This window comes from Daucus carota, chromosome 1, assembly GCF_001625215.2.
Source record: "Daucus carota subsp. sativus chromosome 1, DH1 v3.0, whole genome shotgun sequence".
In the NCBI taxonomy this organism is placed as follows: domain Eukaryota; kingdom Viridiplantae; phylum Streptophyta; class Magnoliopsida; order Apiales; family Apiaceae; genus Daucus; species Daucus carota.
The window spans coordinates 35500744-35517417 of NC_030381.2; the positions used below are offsets into that span (position 1 = coordinate 35500744).

Sequence of the window (16674 nt, forward strand, 5' to 3'; positions counted from 1 at the left end):
ATTTGGTATACACCAATTAATCCATCAACCATTAATGGCGCAATAATACCTCATTAAGGCACAATAAATCCATATACCCCATGAATTATGAAATTCAGGTACAATAATCAGCAATAAAAATATTTAAATTAAGGCATGTAGTGAAAGTCAAATTCCAAATTTGAGCAAATTTAAAAAGAATCAACTTGTCATTCAAAAAATAAAATTAATATCTACAATTACTATTACTAAAATCAACCTATCCAAAATTTCAAAACTTAAAACTAAATCATGCAACAAAAATAGTCAATCAGAATAATCAATGGGCACTAATTTAGTCACCCCTACGCTACCTCCGTTATCACCGTCCATGAATCTCCATTACCACCGTCCAAGAAATTGCAAACATTCATCAAGAACACTAGCGAAAAACTAATACTCAAAAAGAGGATACTGAACAAAGTATAACTAATCGAATAAATGTAAGTAGATTACACAAATTCAATCTTCTCAAAATCGGACAAAAAAGATAGAAATGACAATATACCACCGAAAAAATCAAAACCTACATAATAACATTTAACAGACCACTTCAAAACGCCCAAGAAACATAACATATACTAAAATTATAACTATTTAAATCTTGACATACTGAAAGATTCTTATCCGACACGGGCTCATTAATGTTCCATCTTAGTTTTCCCTAAAATGAAGAATCTTTATTTTCATTTGTCGATGTCTTTTTGTGTAATAAAAAAGAAATTAATTTAAATTCAAAAAAATTCTGAATTATTTTTTCCGTTGACTTAATTTTATTTTAAAAACAATTTTGATAAAAGATATTCATAAGTCATAAATTACTCATAAATAATTTTTATTTTTATTAATATATTTTTAATAACTCATAAATTATTAATAAGTCAAAATTATGCAAAAAGACATTTTAACCACCCAGCTTATCATATTAAGATCGGCTTAATTTAAAATTGTGACTTGTGACCTAAAGTGAACTAAGGTGATATCTTTTGAGTTTATTGTTTGGCTAATTTTTATTTATTAATAACTTACATGTTACTAAATTGTAATAATAAAAATAAGAAAAATTTATGGTAAGTTACGATTTATAGCTAGGTGAACTTAATTTATCAAAAATAATTTATGTCATAAAAAAATATTTCAAATTAACTTCTGATTTTAAGTTGACTTAATTTTGATTTTAAATCAATTTTTAACTTATTACATAAATAGATATTTTTGAGTTTAAAGCCATAAAATTTTTAAGCACTTTGACATAAATTCCAGACAAACATACTGTAAGTGACATAAAATCTTTTTTTTTGTTTTTTTTTTGATAAAAGTGACATAAAATCTTGACATACTCTAATGCTCAGATGCCTTACAAATTAGGAATAGACGTGATACTCTTATCTTTATTAACAATACACATATTAAGATTAATATTTAATGTTGCAAACATACAAATGTTTTTTTCAATAATATGACCTCCCTTTGGATCAAAAAATATATTTTTTGCGTGTTTTATCTCTAATATTCTCACGGTGCGTCAATTATTTTCTGTTTATTTAATCGGTGAAATTAAACGATTTTCAGGTTCACGTGTGAATCCGTGTAAGGTGATTAGGAGAAAGTCTTTGTTCTTAGGAATATCGATCCTCCACCGGCTAAATTAGTCGGTGCATGCTTATTATCAGGTTTTTTTTATGACAGAAATAATTAAAAATTCTTAAGGACAAAATAATTCTTTTTAAATTATCACCGCGGCGCTAGGTCAATGCTTCTTGTCGTGTTTATAATCTCCCAAGTGGTGCAATAAGCAAGAGCATCTTCCACGCGCTGTTCAATCAAACAATCAGCAGGCAATTTCTATTATTAAAAAATAAGTCCTCGTTTTTTCTAAAATATTTTTCCTACATTTTTTTAATACAAAATTAAAAATGTGTTTTTACATTTATTATTTAACAAAAATATAAGAATTCTTTTCGGAAATAGAGATATTTTATATATATTTATTTTTATATTGAAATAAACTCTTATTTCAGAAAGAAAAAGATTAATTACCAAACAAGCTCATGATGTCTCTTAAAATATTCAAGAGTTTCTAAAAAAACATAAGGTTAAGCAAACACCCTCATGGTGTCTCTTAAAAAGTTTAAGAGTCCATCTAGATCTGTAATGTTAAATGTGAATTTCGCTATCAGCTACGAGCATATCCAGTGGTGCTCTTAAATCTAATTTTAAAAAATAATATAATATATGACTTCTAATAAGTTAATTTATTGAATATCGTGACAACTCCAACCATTCTCTTTATACTTGCTCTTAACTCATATTTTATTATTATTTGAGAGAAAAGTCAGAGAGAAAATAGATAAAAGGGAATAGAATTAGAAGGAAGTGATTATTTTATTCAATTACAATAAATTAGGAGCACCTAGATGCTCATTAAAAGAAAAGAGAGAAGAAGCTCTTAACTATTTAAAGAACTACTAAGAGTCCATTGGAGCTCTAATTTTTCATATCTTCTGAAAATTTAGATTTAAAAGCTTGTTTGAGGAGTACATTGGAATGCTCTAAGCTATATATTGTTATTTTGTTTTTTTTTTCTTTTTTGGATTCTACGAACTCAATTAACTTTTTGTTTTTGTAAGATAACATGTCGTGCTAGAGTCGATCCACAATTAATCTATTTTCTTGATCAAATCACAAATATTGTTTTGAAAACATATACAAAATATGTTTTACTTTGCTCTCTATTACCAGCAACGCTAGTAATTTTCCATAAAAAACTTATAATTTTAACTTGACATAATTGATAATAAAAAGATTTATTAGAATACGTTACATATTAAGAAGACTCGTAGATTAATATGCCGATAAAACTCAATTACTTACCAATAAAATTGTTAATATTTTAATTTTAATAGAATAATAATAATAATAATAATAATAATAATAATATGTAGTAGAGTACAATATAAATAGATAGTATAGATCTATAATATTATTTTTAACGTGATAACATGGTGCAATTGAAAATAATAATAATATATTTAGTTGAAATATATTATCGGTTATATATTAATAATTATATATAATAATATTATCTTTTTTTTATGTATGTTGCATGTGGTTTTTTTCGAAAATCGGGTTTTTAGTTAGAAAAATAAAAAAGATAATGTCTTTTAGTTAAAAAGATAGTTGTTATGTTGTTCAATGTTATATTTAGTAAATTGAGTTTATTTAGTTTAGAAAATATGAGAAAATTAACAATTTTAGTTAAAAAAGATAATTGATTATATAAGTAGGCTCATAATTCTGCACAATTCTGCACAAGTATTGACCGACCGACCAAATTTTTAATATTTCGATTTTAATCAGTGTTATTTTGACTTTCTAGCACATGTTAAATGCTTTGATATTATTAAAATATTATTTTTTAAAAAATTAAAAGTATTAAATCAATATTTTTATTTATAACATAAATATTTAAAAATAACGTTTCTAGCTATGTGATGAAACTATCCACAAATGTGTGTTAAAAGTTAAATATATATATATATATATTCGAAATGAAGAGAGTAATAAAATTCAATCAATTTTACCAAATTATGTGATTTTGGACCCGAGACGAGTAATGGAAGTGAATGCTCTTGTCCTGTATTATACGCAATTACGCAGCCAGCTGAGTCACTGCTTATCGGGTTATCATCGTCATCCGTGATGTCAGTGCTTTATTAGGACTGTTTGGTTATCTAAAAAATTTCCTTTTTTCTGCTAAGCATTGAATTTTAATATGTTGAATTTTTGTTTAACAAGTTATTATAATTCGAACTGATTTATAAATTATTTGTAAAAATCAAACAATTTATGAATGGACATGATACTCTGATCTTTATATATAAATAGATATATAAACATATTAAAACTAAACATTAACATTAATATTTGATGTTGCAAACAATCATATATTTTTGCCCAAAAAAATGACCTTCCTCCTAATCAAAATATATAGTTTTGTACTTTTTAATCTCTATTTTCAAAGTGAGTCAATTATATTTTATTGGTTTATCTCTGTTCGGTGAAACTAAACAATTTTAGGTTCACGTATGAATCCGTGTATGGTGATTAGCAGAAAGTCTTTTGTCTTTTGGGATTATCGATCCTTCGCCTGCAGCTTAGTCAGTGCATGCTTATAATTATCAAGTTTTTCTTTATTTCATAGAATTAATTAAAAAAATTTAAAGGACAAAAAATTCTTTTTTTAAATTATAATGGGGGCCGCTCAGTCAATGCTTCTTGTCGTGTTTATGATCTTCCAGGTCGCGCAATAAAATAACACGAGCGGGCGTCAACGCATGTGCGTGAAATTGGTGCTCTTGAGCCTCCACATCTTACTATAAATAGATGTCCCAAGTGCTCGTAATTTTACACACACAAATCTCTTCGACTCTCTTTAGTGTTTTACAGTATATAAATACTCTCGAGTAGTAGTATCAAGCTAAGAGTAAACCATGGGTGTAGTAACCAGAACTGCGGAGGCACGTTCGTCAAAAATGACAGCAGCTCAGCTGTACAAATCCATGTTCATTGACATGGATAAAGTCATGCCTAAAATTTTACCCCAGATCTTCAAGTCCGTTCGACTCGTTGAAGGTGACGGCGGTGTTGGAACAGTCAAGGAAATCACTTACGGTGAAGGTATATACTCTCTCTATTTTGAGATATAGATAATTTGATTTTTTGATACGTGTTTTCAAGTAAAATCATTCTTTTTACACCTATTATAATAATTATTTGCAGCTGTGAAGGCGACGACTATGATCCAGAAACTAGTTGAAATGGATCCCGAAGCAATGACATACACAAAAGTGATCATCGGAGGTGACGTGTTGATGGGCACACTGGAATCAGTCGCTTATCATTCGGTAGTTGAGTCGAGTGATTCGGGAGAGTGTGTTGTCAAGTTGACTGTTGTGTTTACACCGCTGGCTGGTCAAGAGGTATCGGAAGACTACATTAAGGATTCCATTGCTCAGTCGTATCAGACATTCTATGCTGTTGAAGCTCACGTTCAAGCCACTTATTAATCAACTAAATGATCATCTGTACTTTGCTTTAATAACCGGTTTCTAACTGGGAGTGTTTACTGCATGCAATGTATGAAGTTATATATGTACCCTGTAATGATTTTTCTTAAAGTACTGCTAGATCTGTAATGTGAATTTCGCATCAGCTGCGTGTTATGGCATGACAAGTTGGCAACTCATTATTCTAAGCTATATTGTCCTCTTATTATTTATTTGTACAATTAATTAATCCATACATATGCGAATGCGATCAACAAAACCTAAAACCGTGCATTTTGTCTGGTCTTTAACTATTTTTGACATATACTATAGATATCTCTTTGAAGGAGTTGGAAATGGATATAAAATTAAAAATAAACTATAAATCTATCCGTTCAAACTCTTATCATATTAAACATATTTATTCCTATATCAAAATTATAAACTCAAATGTTGACGTCTCCATCAGTGTAAACCAATAGAAGCTCCCGGAGCTATTTTAAGAAGTGAAAATATTGAGGTTGATTCGAGAATTTTTGAATTCAAATCTTAATCCTAATTGATTTTAAGTTGATCTTGCGGCGGCTGTGAGCAGTCAGCTGCCACAGAAATCTCTTTCTACGGTGGAGTCCGAGAATATCAATTTTGTTACTATATATGTGTGTGTTATATATAGATATGACACGAGATATGTTCTAACTATCTCTTTCTCACGTAGATTTCCAGATTCCCAATTTTGTTATTATATATCGATATGATAATATATCGAGATGACATATTTTAATTGATATTATTTAGATGAGAGAAATATTTTATGATGAAAACAAGAAAATTTTAATTTCTTTATTTATTCCTAGCTATAAGTTATAAAACATAAAAGAAATTGAACAAAATTTCTTACATACTTGTCCAAAAGTTTCTCTGCAATTTTATGTGCCGGTTTATTAACAAGAAGCCGGAGTTCTTCTAATTTCTGCTTTTCATGATTCATTTGTATAAAAAGGTAAGAGCACTAAAAATTGAGAATGCTAGTTCTTTTTAGCAATTCTCTCACAGCTTTTCTTTATTTTACAAACATTTTATTAACTTATTTACTTCTCACTTCTAATTCATTTTTTTAATTTTAAACAAAAAGTTATTTGTTTTAAATTTACCTAAACGCGCCTCTTTACTCTTTTTTTTTTCCTCACGTAAACACCTGAATGAAATAATTAATTATTAGACAACAACATATGTAAACGATGAGTAGGTAGTATGAATTGGCTTTATTTACTCATATCATTATATACTAACGAGTTAAAACATTATACGGTTGAATTTTATAACCATTAATAAATTTATACTCGTCCGCCGGCCAAGTCACTCTTATCGTCGTCATCTGTGATGTCAGTGCATTATTAGGTCTGTTTGATTATATTATAAATTACCTTTGCTAAGCATTAAAAATTACCTTTTTTTATTAGAAGTTATAACAATTTGAACTGATTTATAAATTATTTGTAAAAATCAACAATTTCTCAATAGACATTAGACATGATACTCTGATCTTTATTAATATTGGTACACATATTAAAATTAAATATTAAAATAAATATTAATATTTAATGTTGCAAACATTCGAATATATCCGATAATATGACCTTCCTCCTAATCAAAATATATAATTTTGTACTGTTTTATCTCTATTTTCACAGTGAGTTGTCTTTTCTTTATCTGTCCGGTGAAATTAAACAATTTTCAGGTTCAAGTATGAATCCGTATATGGTGATTAGCAGAAAGTCTTTGTCTTTTTGGATTATCGATCTTACGCCAAATAAATTGTCTGCATGCTTATTATCAAGTTTTTCTTTATTCCATATAATTAATTAAACAATCTAAACGACAGAAAAGTTTATATTTAAATTATCACCGCGGGGCTCAGTCAATGCATGTTGTCGTGTTTATAATCTCCCATGTGGTGCAGTAAGGTAAGGTAAGAGCATCTTTCATGCTTTACTCAACCAAACTCTCAATTTTAAATTTAATGAGCATAAATTGATAATATCTTTTAACTCTTCCTTTCAAAATGTATCCAGAAGCATTTGTAGTTTATTATTATTATTATTATAAATTCACTTTCCTATCATTTTATTCAATCTTATCTCTAATTATCATTTCAAATAATAACAAAATATAAATAGGGAGCAAGTATTAAAATAGAACGGAATTTATCACAAATTTAATGTATTACTTATTAGAACTCGTGTATTATAGTAATTGGTCGCTTATTATAAATTTTGCATGTGCATCAAATTGGTGCTCTTGGGCCTCCACATCTGAGTATAAATAGATGTTCTAGTGCTCGCATTTTTACGCACGCAAATCTCTTCCTAATTTCTTGTGTTTTACATATATAAATTCTCTCGAGTAGTATCTAGTCTCAAGTTCAGAGTAAATCATGGGAGTAGTAACCAGAACTGCGGAGGCACGTTCGTCAAAAATGACAGCAGCTCAGCTGTACAAAAACATGTTCATTGACATGGATAAAGTCATGCCCAAAATTTTACCCCAGATCTTCAAGTCCGTTCGACTCGTCGAAGGTGACGGCGGTGTTGGAACTGTCAAGGAAATCACTTACGGTGAAGGTATATACTCCCTCTATTTTGAAATATGGGTGATTCGACTTTTTGATACGTGTTTCTAAGTCGTTAGTAAAATCATAATTTTTACACCTATTATAATAATTACTTGCAGCTGTGAAGGCGACGACTATGATCCAGAAACTAGTTGAAATGGATCCAGAAGCAATGACATACACCAAAGTGATCATCGGAGGTGACGTGTTGATGGGGACACTCGAATCAGTCGCTTATCATTCGGTAGTTGAGTCGAGTGATTCGGGAGAGTGTGTTGTCAAGTTGACTGTTGTGTGTACACCGCTTCCTGGTCAAGAGGTATCGGAAGACTACATTAAGGATTCCATTGCTCAGTCGTATCAGACATTCTATGCTGTCGAAGAGCACGTTCAAGCCACTTGTTAATCAACTAAGGGGGTGTTTGGTTCATGGTTAACGAGGCCGGTTAACGGGAATTGGAACCTTATACCCATACATGATGTTTGGATTAGCAAAATTTTTGTGTGGAATGGGAACCTCATTCCTTCTTGGTGGGTAACCCACTCCTTCCTCACCCCTTGGGTTACCCATTCCCATACCCCCATTCCCATACCCCTCATTCCCATTCCGCATTCCCATTCCCACCAACCATCCAAACACCCCCCAAAATCATTGTCTGTACTTTGCTTTAATAACCAGTTTCTAACTGGGAGTGTTTGCTGCGTACTATTTATTTGTTTGAGTGTGTTTACTGCATGTAATATTGTAATGTATGAAGTTATGAACCCTGTAATGATTTTTCCTTCTCTCAGACTGTTAGATCTGTAATGTGTGAATTTTGCATGATGTGTAATGGTATGGCAAGTTGGCAACTCAATTATTGTCCTAATATTTGTACAATTAAATTAAGAGTGATTGACACTTTGCACCCCTTATATTTAGGCGCTTTTTCGATTTGGCCTCAAACAATTTTTTTTGGCAGTATGCACCCCAAAGTTTGAAAAGCGCTTCGCTTTGCACCCCTTTGATCAATCTCCGTTAATTGACCGTTAAAGTTAACAGATTTCAGGTTTTCACTTTGCACCCCACAATTTTAATTTTTTTTCATGAGTGTTTTAATTTATTTTTTTTTCAATAAAAAATATTTTCCTCAAGACTTGTGAATGACATATTTGAAAACGGAGCTAGTTTCAACCAGCAAAGACCTAACAATTATGTCGCAAAGCCAAATTACAACCAAGAACAACAATTTGAAGTGGCAGATGCAATTTCCGTGAGGCCATTAACAAAAACCTCAGGTGCATTAAGATGCTCCGAAAGATCTGCATGCTAAATAAATGTGAAAGTTCTTAACATGAAAAAACATCTCCTTGGTTATAATGTGTAATATATGCCTTGCGTTGTAAATTGTAATATATATTGATTCATTGAGCTCTGCAAAATATTCGTTCTAGATCAACAAAGCTCATTTCTACTAATTAACTTGAACAAAATTACAGTTGTCAAACATATAATTAGTTTTCATCCGTCAATCTTCTTCACTGTCGGAATTTACATATGCTACTAGCAAGCTTTTAACAGGGTTGTCCATGCTATTTTTGGTTTTATCGCCATCTATTGAAGGTGCCACTTTTCCCCCTGGTTTGCCTCGGGTTTACTGTTAGCTGAGTGTCCACACTGTCCAGTGATGGTAGATACAGTAACGTTCTTATTATCATGAGGGGTTGCAACTCTTGGTCGCTTTGGTTTGACTTCCACCACTTTCTTAAGAAAATCCTACTGTCTACAACACAACAAAAACTTAACTTAAAATTCTGAATATAGATTTCCATTTGAGTGTGTGTGTGTGAGAGAGAGAGAGAGAGGGAGGGAGGGAGGGAGGGAGGGAGACCTAATCCCACTCTTTGGTTTTGGCTCAACCCGAAGTGGCAGGGGAATTGTTGCTGGTGAAGAATCAGCTATGCTTGCAGCTTTGTTCAAAGCGGTTACAGAAATTCTAGCAACAATAAATTAAACTGATTTTCTGAGCCTAAAAACCAAACATAAACAGTAAGCATATATATCTTTTTAGTAAATCTTTTACAAATATATCTTTTTTTTAAAAATTGCTTTTCAAATCAAGGGATTTAAACAAAACAATGGTTTTGAGTGTCACCGGTTCCCTGCAAATATTTAGGCCCTTTGAAATATTTCAAGAAAACTCATGAAAAAAATTTAAAACTGTGGGGTGCAAAGTGAAAACCTGAAATCTGTTAACTTTAACGGTCAATTAACGGAGAGTGGTCAAAAGGGTGCAAATCGAAGCGCTTTTCAAACTTTAGGGTGCATACTGCCAAAAAAAATTGTTTGAGACCAAATCGAAAAAGCGCCTAAAAATAAGGGGTGCAAAGTGTCAATCACTCATTAATTAATTCCATATATAACGAATGCGATCGGCAACATCTATACTGGTCTATACTGGGCGTGCTCAACGCCTGGGGCTGTCTATTTGAATTGGGTTTTGGACACAAAAGTTGATCTTTATGTTGATCCTGAAATTAACAGACCAACCGGTGCAAGAGCATCTGCGTATATCAGTTATACTAGCTCGCCTTTTTAATTGTTTTATAAATTTTATTCTTAATATTTAAAGTGATGAAAAAATTATTTATTGATAAATCATAATTTTAAATTAAATAAAAATAAAATCTGAAATTATATTATTTTTTAACGTAGAACTATTTATGCAACACTACCCTATTATTTGGTCATTTTGGTCACTTCTTAATTTTGACCTTTGTCTACGGGTTTGTTTAGTAGCATTATTATATTGTTCGCAATATCATTTATTATGATCAAGCTCTTCGTTATTCTTTTATGTATCTTTTGAATCTTGAAATATTTTTTATGATATTAAAAAAAAATTACAAAATTGAGGGGAGAAATTAATGAGCCTATGTAGAGTGATTTATCTTCAAAATCTTAGAAAGTTTAATATTTGAAATATTGATGTTGTCTGGATGTTAAAAATTCTGCTATGTATAATATTTTAGGTTAATTTATATTTGGGAGAATTTTGTATGTAATATCAACTCTTATCATGATAATTTCACGTCTTTCTCTTAATTTTTTTTTGATATGTATTTGTATATCAGTGTTCAATATATGTGATGCCAACTTCTATTAGATTATATTATAAATGTATTTTATATTAGAATTATGATACTTAATGTGATATATATATATATATATATATATATATATATATATATAATTTATATGTATCTAGAGTTAAAAGTGGCAAACATAATTTGTTTTGAATTAAGAAAATGAATCATAAACATGCAAGCAAAAGGTAAAATTTGTTTTGGATTAAGAAAAGGTTTTTGGGTTCATTTTCCTCACATAAATTCGACTTATTAATTTTAATATTGTGTATAATATTATTTTTATTTAGTATGTTGTTTAAGAAAATATATTAGATAAAAAATTAATTTGTGACGGTGTGATTACATGCTTCCACAATTAAAATTAGTAGGAAATATATTTTTATTTTGGATTAAAATAATTACAAACATGTAGAAGGTAGAATTTATTTTGAACTAAGAAAAGGAATCATAAATATGCAAGTCGGTTGCCTTATAAAATAAAAAATAATTTTATTTTAATCTAACGTGGCTTATTTGTTCTGTATACGATCAAACAATGAAATTATGCTTATTATTTTCATCCGATCATTCCATTAATCCTGAATGAGCACATCTACCCATTAATCCCGATTCCCCTTTTTTATGCTCATGATTATTAATATTTATATATCATTAACAATAATCATCACGGTATATATCATATATATTGGTAATTTGGAGTTTTGATGCTCCAGTTCAGTTAGCCAGTGATCTGTGCAGATCCGTCTAATCTAATACTACATCCGTCCCTTTTTACTTGTCACTTTGACTTTTTGCACGTAATTTAAGGTGAGTAAAAAACATAATTCCGCTCATTATTTTTAAAATTTTCTCTTTATGAATAAAAATATAAACTATAAACTTTAATTCAGAAAAAGAAAATTTTAAAAATAATAAGTAGAAGTATATTTTTTAATAAAAAAAAATATTAATAATATTAATAATCTATTGATGGTCTTTAATCTCGATGATAATACATCAAAGAGTACTTTGGCGAAACTAAAATTTAACTTATCCATAAAATTGAGTTCTACCCAGTAGCATGTGAATCATGATTATAATGGCGAAAACATCTTAATCACCTGATTTATTATACACTCCCTCCGTCCCAATGAATAATATACATTGGGATTGGACACGGAGACCAAAAAAAAATGTAATAAATGAGTACATTGGGACTGGACACGGAGACTAAAAAGTAAAATTAGATGAAAAGTGGGTAAACTGATGGGACCCATTAATTTTTAATAATAGATTTGAGATAGTGGAAGAAAGTAGTGGGTGTAATAGTGTTTCTATAGAATGGAGATAGTGGGAGAAAGTAATTGGTTTAATAGTGTTTTATATTATTAAAAATTGCTATTTTGAGGATGTATAGAAATGATGGAACATCCCAAAAAGAAAATTGTATACTCCTATGATTGACAGGGACGGAAGGAGTATGCCAGATCTATGCGGATATGCTGCGGACCGATGTATATCCTATATTGACTCCAAAAGAAACCTGTCTAGAAGATGGGCCTACCATTCACAATTTCACATCTAGATTTTCTTATCTTCGCGTCAAAAACGACGGCTAGTTAAAAAAAATAAATATCAGTAGCTTGTACTCCCTCCGTCCCATCAGGTTCTTTACGTTACTTTTCGGCACGCATTTTGAGACTCCTATAAAATATAGTTCCATAATGTTTTTTATTTTAAAAAAAATCCTGAAAAAAAGTTAGACTTTTAAACTTTTATTCAGAAAAAAAATAAACTTAAAAAAGGTTATTGAACTATATTTTATAGGAGCCTCAAAATGCGTGCAAACAGTGAACGTAAACATCCTGGTAGGACGGAGGGAGTACTGTATAACAGGGTGTTTAGAGCATCTCCAAGAGATTCTTCATTTATACTCATAACTTGAGATTTGAGGAAGAAAAGGAAAAATGTTGTTCTAAAAGACTCTTAGTGGCTTTTTAAATCACTAAGAGTTTCTTGTTTCTCTCTCCTCTCTCCTCAAAGTCAAGAGCCACCACATTACTCTTAACTTATTTTTCACAATAAAAAATCCTTCCCTCCAATTCACTTCCATCTTTCCCTCTCTTTTGTTATAGTAGAGCCCAATATATGAATAAAATATGAAATAAAGAAGAGATGTAGAGAGTATTGTTGGAGTTTACACTCTTAACTTTATCCTAAATGGCTAAGAGTCACATTTTTTATATTATATTTAGGAGCCAACAAGAAGGCATTTGGAGATGCTCTTAGGTAAACATTTAACTGATTTTATAGTGAGTTTCCGTGAATACAAATTAACAACTACTTTTTAAATAGGTGAAGATTTTTTTTTGGCTAAATCAATAATAATTATGACCCCTGCATATGCACAAAAATCATGACCAGTAAAAACCCTCCACCTCAATAAAAAGTAGTTGGCACAAACTAGAAAGACCCAAAATTTAAATTTAATTTTGATTTATATACAATCCAAAACATAGTAGATTAAATACAATATTAAATTTAACAAATCCAATTACCTGGCACAAAATAATCATCTCAAAGGAATGTATAATAAAATATAATTATAGACAATGACTTCTATTATTATTCATAGAGAACAACGTATGAAAATGTTAGATAGGTTAAGTTGAGAGTTGTTAGGACCATAATTCAATGTCTTGTGATCGTTGGAACGGTTGATGATAATGATATTCATTTGCTTTTAGTTGTTAGAAAGAAATTTGATCTACTATATATTTTTCAGTACACTCTGGATGAGATTAAAAAAAATAACCTCTACCCCTTTTATCACACTTATTCTGAATTTTCATTATTCAACACATATTTCAATATTTTTATAAAATGTGATTTTATATTTTAAACAAAATTTTAAATTTTATTTTCAAAAAAATAAAATTTTAAATTAAATTATAAAATTATATTTTATATGAGTATTAAAATATATATCACATATATCATTGGGCAGAAGGGAGCATAGTTTTCTGCCGAAAGGTTTCCGCAGAAAATGTTAGAATAGCCAGCCATCAGCCCCTCCTGTCAAAAGAAAAAGAAAAAACCTGATGGCCCCACCATCCACTCATAATAATACTATGCCCTTTTGACGTGTATACATTTTCCCCACACAGAATGTGTAGTTGTTCAAGATTGATAGGCAACGCGGCAACAGGGGCAATTTAGTTAATTTTAATAAATTAATTTTATTTTAAATATATTTAAAAATATAAAAAAATTAAATTTTAATGTTTTATCGATAGAAATCAAATCTGAACATCTGCATGACATGAATTTTCTTAGTATTTCTATTAATGGTTCACAAACTAAGTTTAAAAGTTTAACGAATGAGTAATCAAAATTGAGACGAGAATTACAAAATACAAACTATAATTATGTTGGTTTATATTATTTAATGACTCACATGTAGTTCCAAAAAAGAGAGACTGAAATGTAGTATAAATAGCGGCATCACTTCTGCTATTTTTACACACTAAAACCTCACTACACTCTCTCATTGCCTCATCAAGTTTTGCAACTTGAATCCTTCTAAAACAACATGGGTGTCCAAAAGACTGAGGTTGAGGCTCCTTCCACCGTGTCAGCAGAGAAAATGTATCAGGGATTTCTCCTTGATATGGACACTGTTTTCCCCAAGGTTCTTCCTCAGCTTATCAAGAGTGTCGAGATTCTTGAGGGCGATGGTGGTGTTGGAACCGTCAGACTCGTCCATCTTGGCGAAGGTATATAACCATATATCCGCTCCTCATTTTAACAGTATTGTTTGTAAATTTCATATATATGAAAAAAGGATTTTCTATGGTGTGCCCAAGGGCACACAATAGTCCCTAATTTCAATAAAAATAGCTCTTTTTGATTGGTGGATGAATAATAGTTGAGAATGGCCCCCTGCATTCACATCAACTCCACCAATCAGAATAGACCATTTTTATAGGATTTAGTGATTATTGTGTGCCCTTGGGCACACATTAGAAACACCGTACTAAAAAATATTAAATGTGATGTATTATTATTATTATCATCATTAGAATTAATGATAGACAATGTTGGAAATAGTATAAAAGTTAGATTGAACTGATAAGAGAAGAGAGATATTATGAGACATTTTATTTGATAAACAAGACTGTTAAAATGGAAACGAGAGAGCAATTTCTTGTCACTTTTGCTACCTCTACAGAGTAACTGAATTTAATGTGATAGGACCAATAGTGCTCTTTTGTACGAATAGTTTGGCTCGTTTACACCCAAGATTACTCATGTCTTTTCGTAATCGTAAGAAGCCTATTTTATGAGATTGCCTGTGGCATTCAGATTGTCTAGTGTTGTTGTTTTGTATTTAAGCTAATTGACATACGATCGTGAACATGCAGCAACTGAATATACCACAATGAAGCAAAAGGTAGACGTAATCGACAAGGCCGGATTAGGCTACACCTACACCACCATCGGAGGTGACATCCTCGTGGAAGGACTCGAATCCGTGGTGAATCAATTCGTTGTTGTGCCAACAGATGGAGGCTGCATTGTGAAGAACACCACCATTTACAACACCAAAGGCGATGCTGTGCTCCCCGAAGACAAGGTGAAGGAAGCCACCGAAAAGTCTGCCCTGGCCTTCAAAGCTGTTGAGGCTTACCTCCTAGCAAACTAAACCGGCCAAGTTGTCTTGCACTTTCTGTTTCATAGTATCACCAGGGCGTACTGTGCTATTATGAATCGAGTTTGCTTGTTTGTTTACGAGTATGTATGAGTTGAACTGAGTGTAAACTGCTGGGATATGTTATATGTACACCTCGGGTATATATATCTGAATATCATCAATAAAACATCGATCGTGCTCTATGCCCTCTTTGCCCTTTCTGAGAAATTGAATTTCACGCTGATCATCATACTTTTGTCGGAGACTTACTGTTTCGAGCACATACAATCATACATCACAATTCACAACTCACGAGGAGCATGTAACACGTTTGCCTGGCCTCAAAGGTTGGGACCATTTCCAGAGTTTAAACTAAAATATATTTGTTTACCTAATAAATCAAATTAGTTTAAAATTAAAAATAAATCGAAAAATCGACTTAAAACGAGAAATTAGTTTGAGCTTTTTTTTCTAATAAAATTAATTTTTTAAAGAAATTTAAGCCATAAAACTTATCCATGAGACATATATAGTGGGTGTTTGGCCCCCCTTTTAAGCCGGGCTTCTTGACTTATAAGTTAGAAGCACTTATTTCGTACCGTTTGTGTAAGAAGTCAAGAAGCACTTAAAAAAAGTTAGGAATGCTAGCTTTTGTTTCAGGGTTTCTACTTATTTCCCAAACACTTTAATCACTTATAAGTCTTATTTTACTTCTAACTTCTACTCCACTTATTTATTTTAAGCAATAAGCATTTATTTTAAGCTCACCCAAACGGCCCCATAAGTTAACCGTAATACATAGGTTACCTATTAATCACTTTTACTTATACTAGCCTTTAACCCGTGCGAAGCACGGTCGAATATAGAATTCGTAATTTATTAATTATAATTTAAATTTTAACATCATCTTATTAGTATTTTAGTATTAATGAATTAGATTTTAACCAGATTATATTTACCAACTGATTACATTTTTTGGACGACTATGAATTATACCAATATCGGTTTATTATAATATAGTATATAAATAATATATACATTATATTTAAAAGAATAATTGTGGAGTTTTTTTTATCTTGTATTACATCACAAGTGTTTGTAATTTGAACGGTATAAAACTCTTTAATATTATAAGAGTAAGAGAAGTCTACATGTCACCCACTTGTAGTTATAAAAAAGAGGACCGAACCAAA

The 16674-nt window shown here is 30.7% G+C and overlaps 3 protein-coding genes across 3 annotated transcripts; all 3 read left to right on the top strand.

The window, feature by feature from the left end:
* Positions 1-4415: 4415 nt before the first annotated feature.
* LOC108194075 (pathogenesis-related protein 2) lies at positions 4416-5275 on the top strand. Its single transcript, XM_017360980.2, has 2 exons — positions 4416-4698; positions 4801-5275. The coding sequence occupies exons 1-2, from the start codon at positions 4512-4514 to the stop codon at positions 5085-5087; spliced, it is 474 nt and encodes a 157-aa protein (XP_017216469.1). The 5' UTR covers positions 4416-4511; the 3' UTR covers positions 5088-5275.
* Positions 5276-7406: 2131 nt separating this feature from the next.
* LOC108198435 (pathogenesis-related protein 2) lies at positions 7407-8545 on the top strand. Its single transcript, XM_017366192.2, has 2 exons — positions 7407-7690; positions 7800-8545. Exons 1-2 carry the CDS (start codon positions 7504-7506, stop codon positions 8084-8086), a joined length of 474 nt encoding a protein of 157 aa, XP_017221681.1. The 5' UTR covers positions 7407-7503; the 3' UTR covers positions 8087-8545.
* A 5726-nt stretch (positions 8546-14271) lies between these two features.
* LOC108208467 (major allergen Api g 1, isoallergen 2) lies at positions 14272-15684 on the top strand. Its single transcript, XM_017378999.2, has 2 exons — positions 14272-14564; positions 15213-15684. The coding sequence occupies exons 1-2, from the start codon at positions 14381-14383 to the stop codon at positions 15491-15493; spliced, it is 465 nt and encodes a 154-aa protein (XP_017234488.1). The 5' UTR covers positions 14272-14380; the 3' UTR covers positions 15494-15684.
* The last annotated feature ends 990 nt before the right edge of the window (positions 15685-16674 follow it).

Coding starts and splice junctions, on each gene's coding strand:
- LOC108208467 (XM_017378999.2), top strand. CDS start 14,381: ATGGGTGTCCAAAAGACTGAGGTTGAGGCTCCTTCCACCGTGTCAGCA. Junction 14,565..15,212: donor ACTCGTCCATCTTGGCGAAG/GTATATAACCAT, acceptor GTGAACATGCAG/CAACTGAATATACCACAATG.
- LOC108198435 (XM_017366192.2), top strand. CDS start 7,504: ATGGGAGTAGTAACCAGAACTGCGGAGGCACGTTCGTCAAAAATGACA. Junction 7,691..7,799: donor GGAAATCACTTACGGTGAAG/GTATATACTCCC, acceptor AATTACTTGCAG/CTGTGAAGGCGACGACTATG.
- LOC108194075 (XM_017360980.2), top strand. CDS start 4,512: ATGGGTGTAGTAACCAGAACTGCGGAGGCACGTTCGTCAAAAATGACA. Junction 4,699..4,800: donor GGAAATCACTTACGGTGAAG/GTATATACTCTC, acceptor AATTATTTGCAG/CTGTGAAGGCGACGACTATG.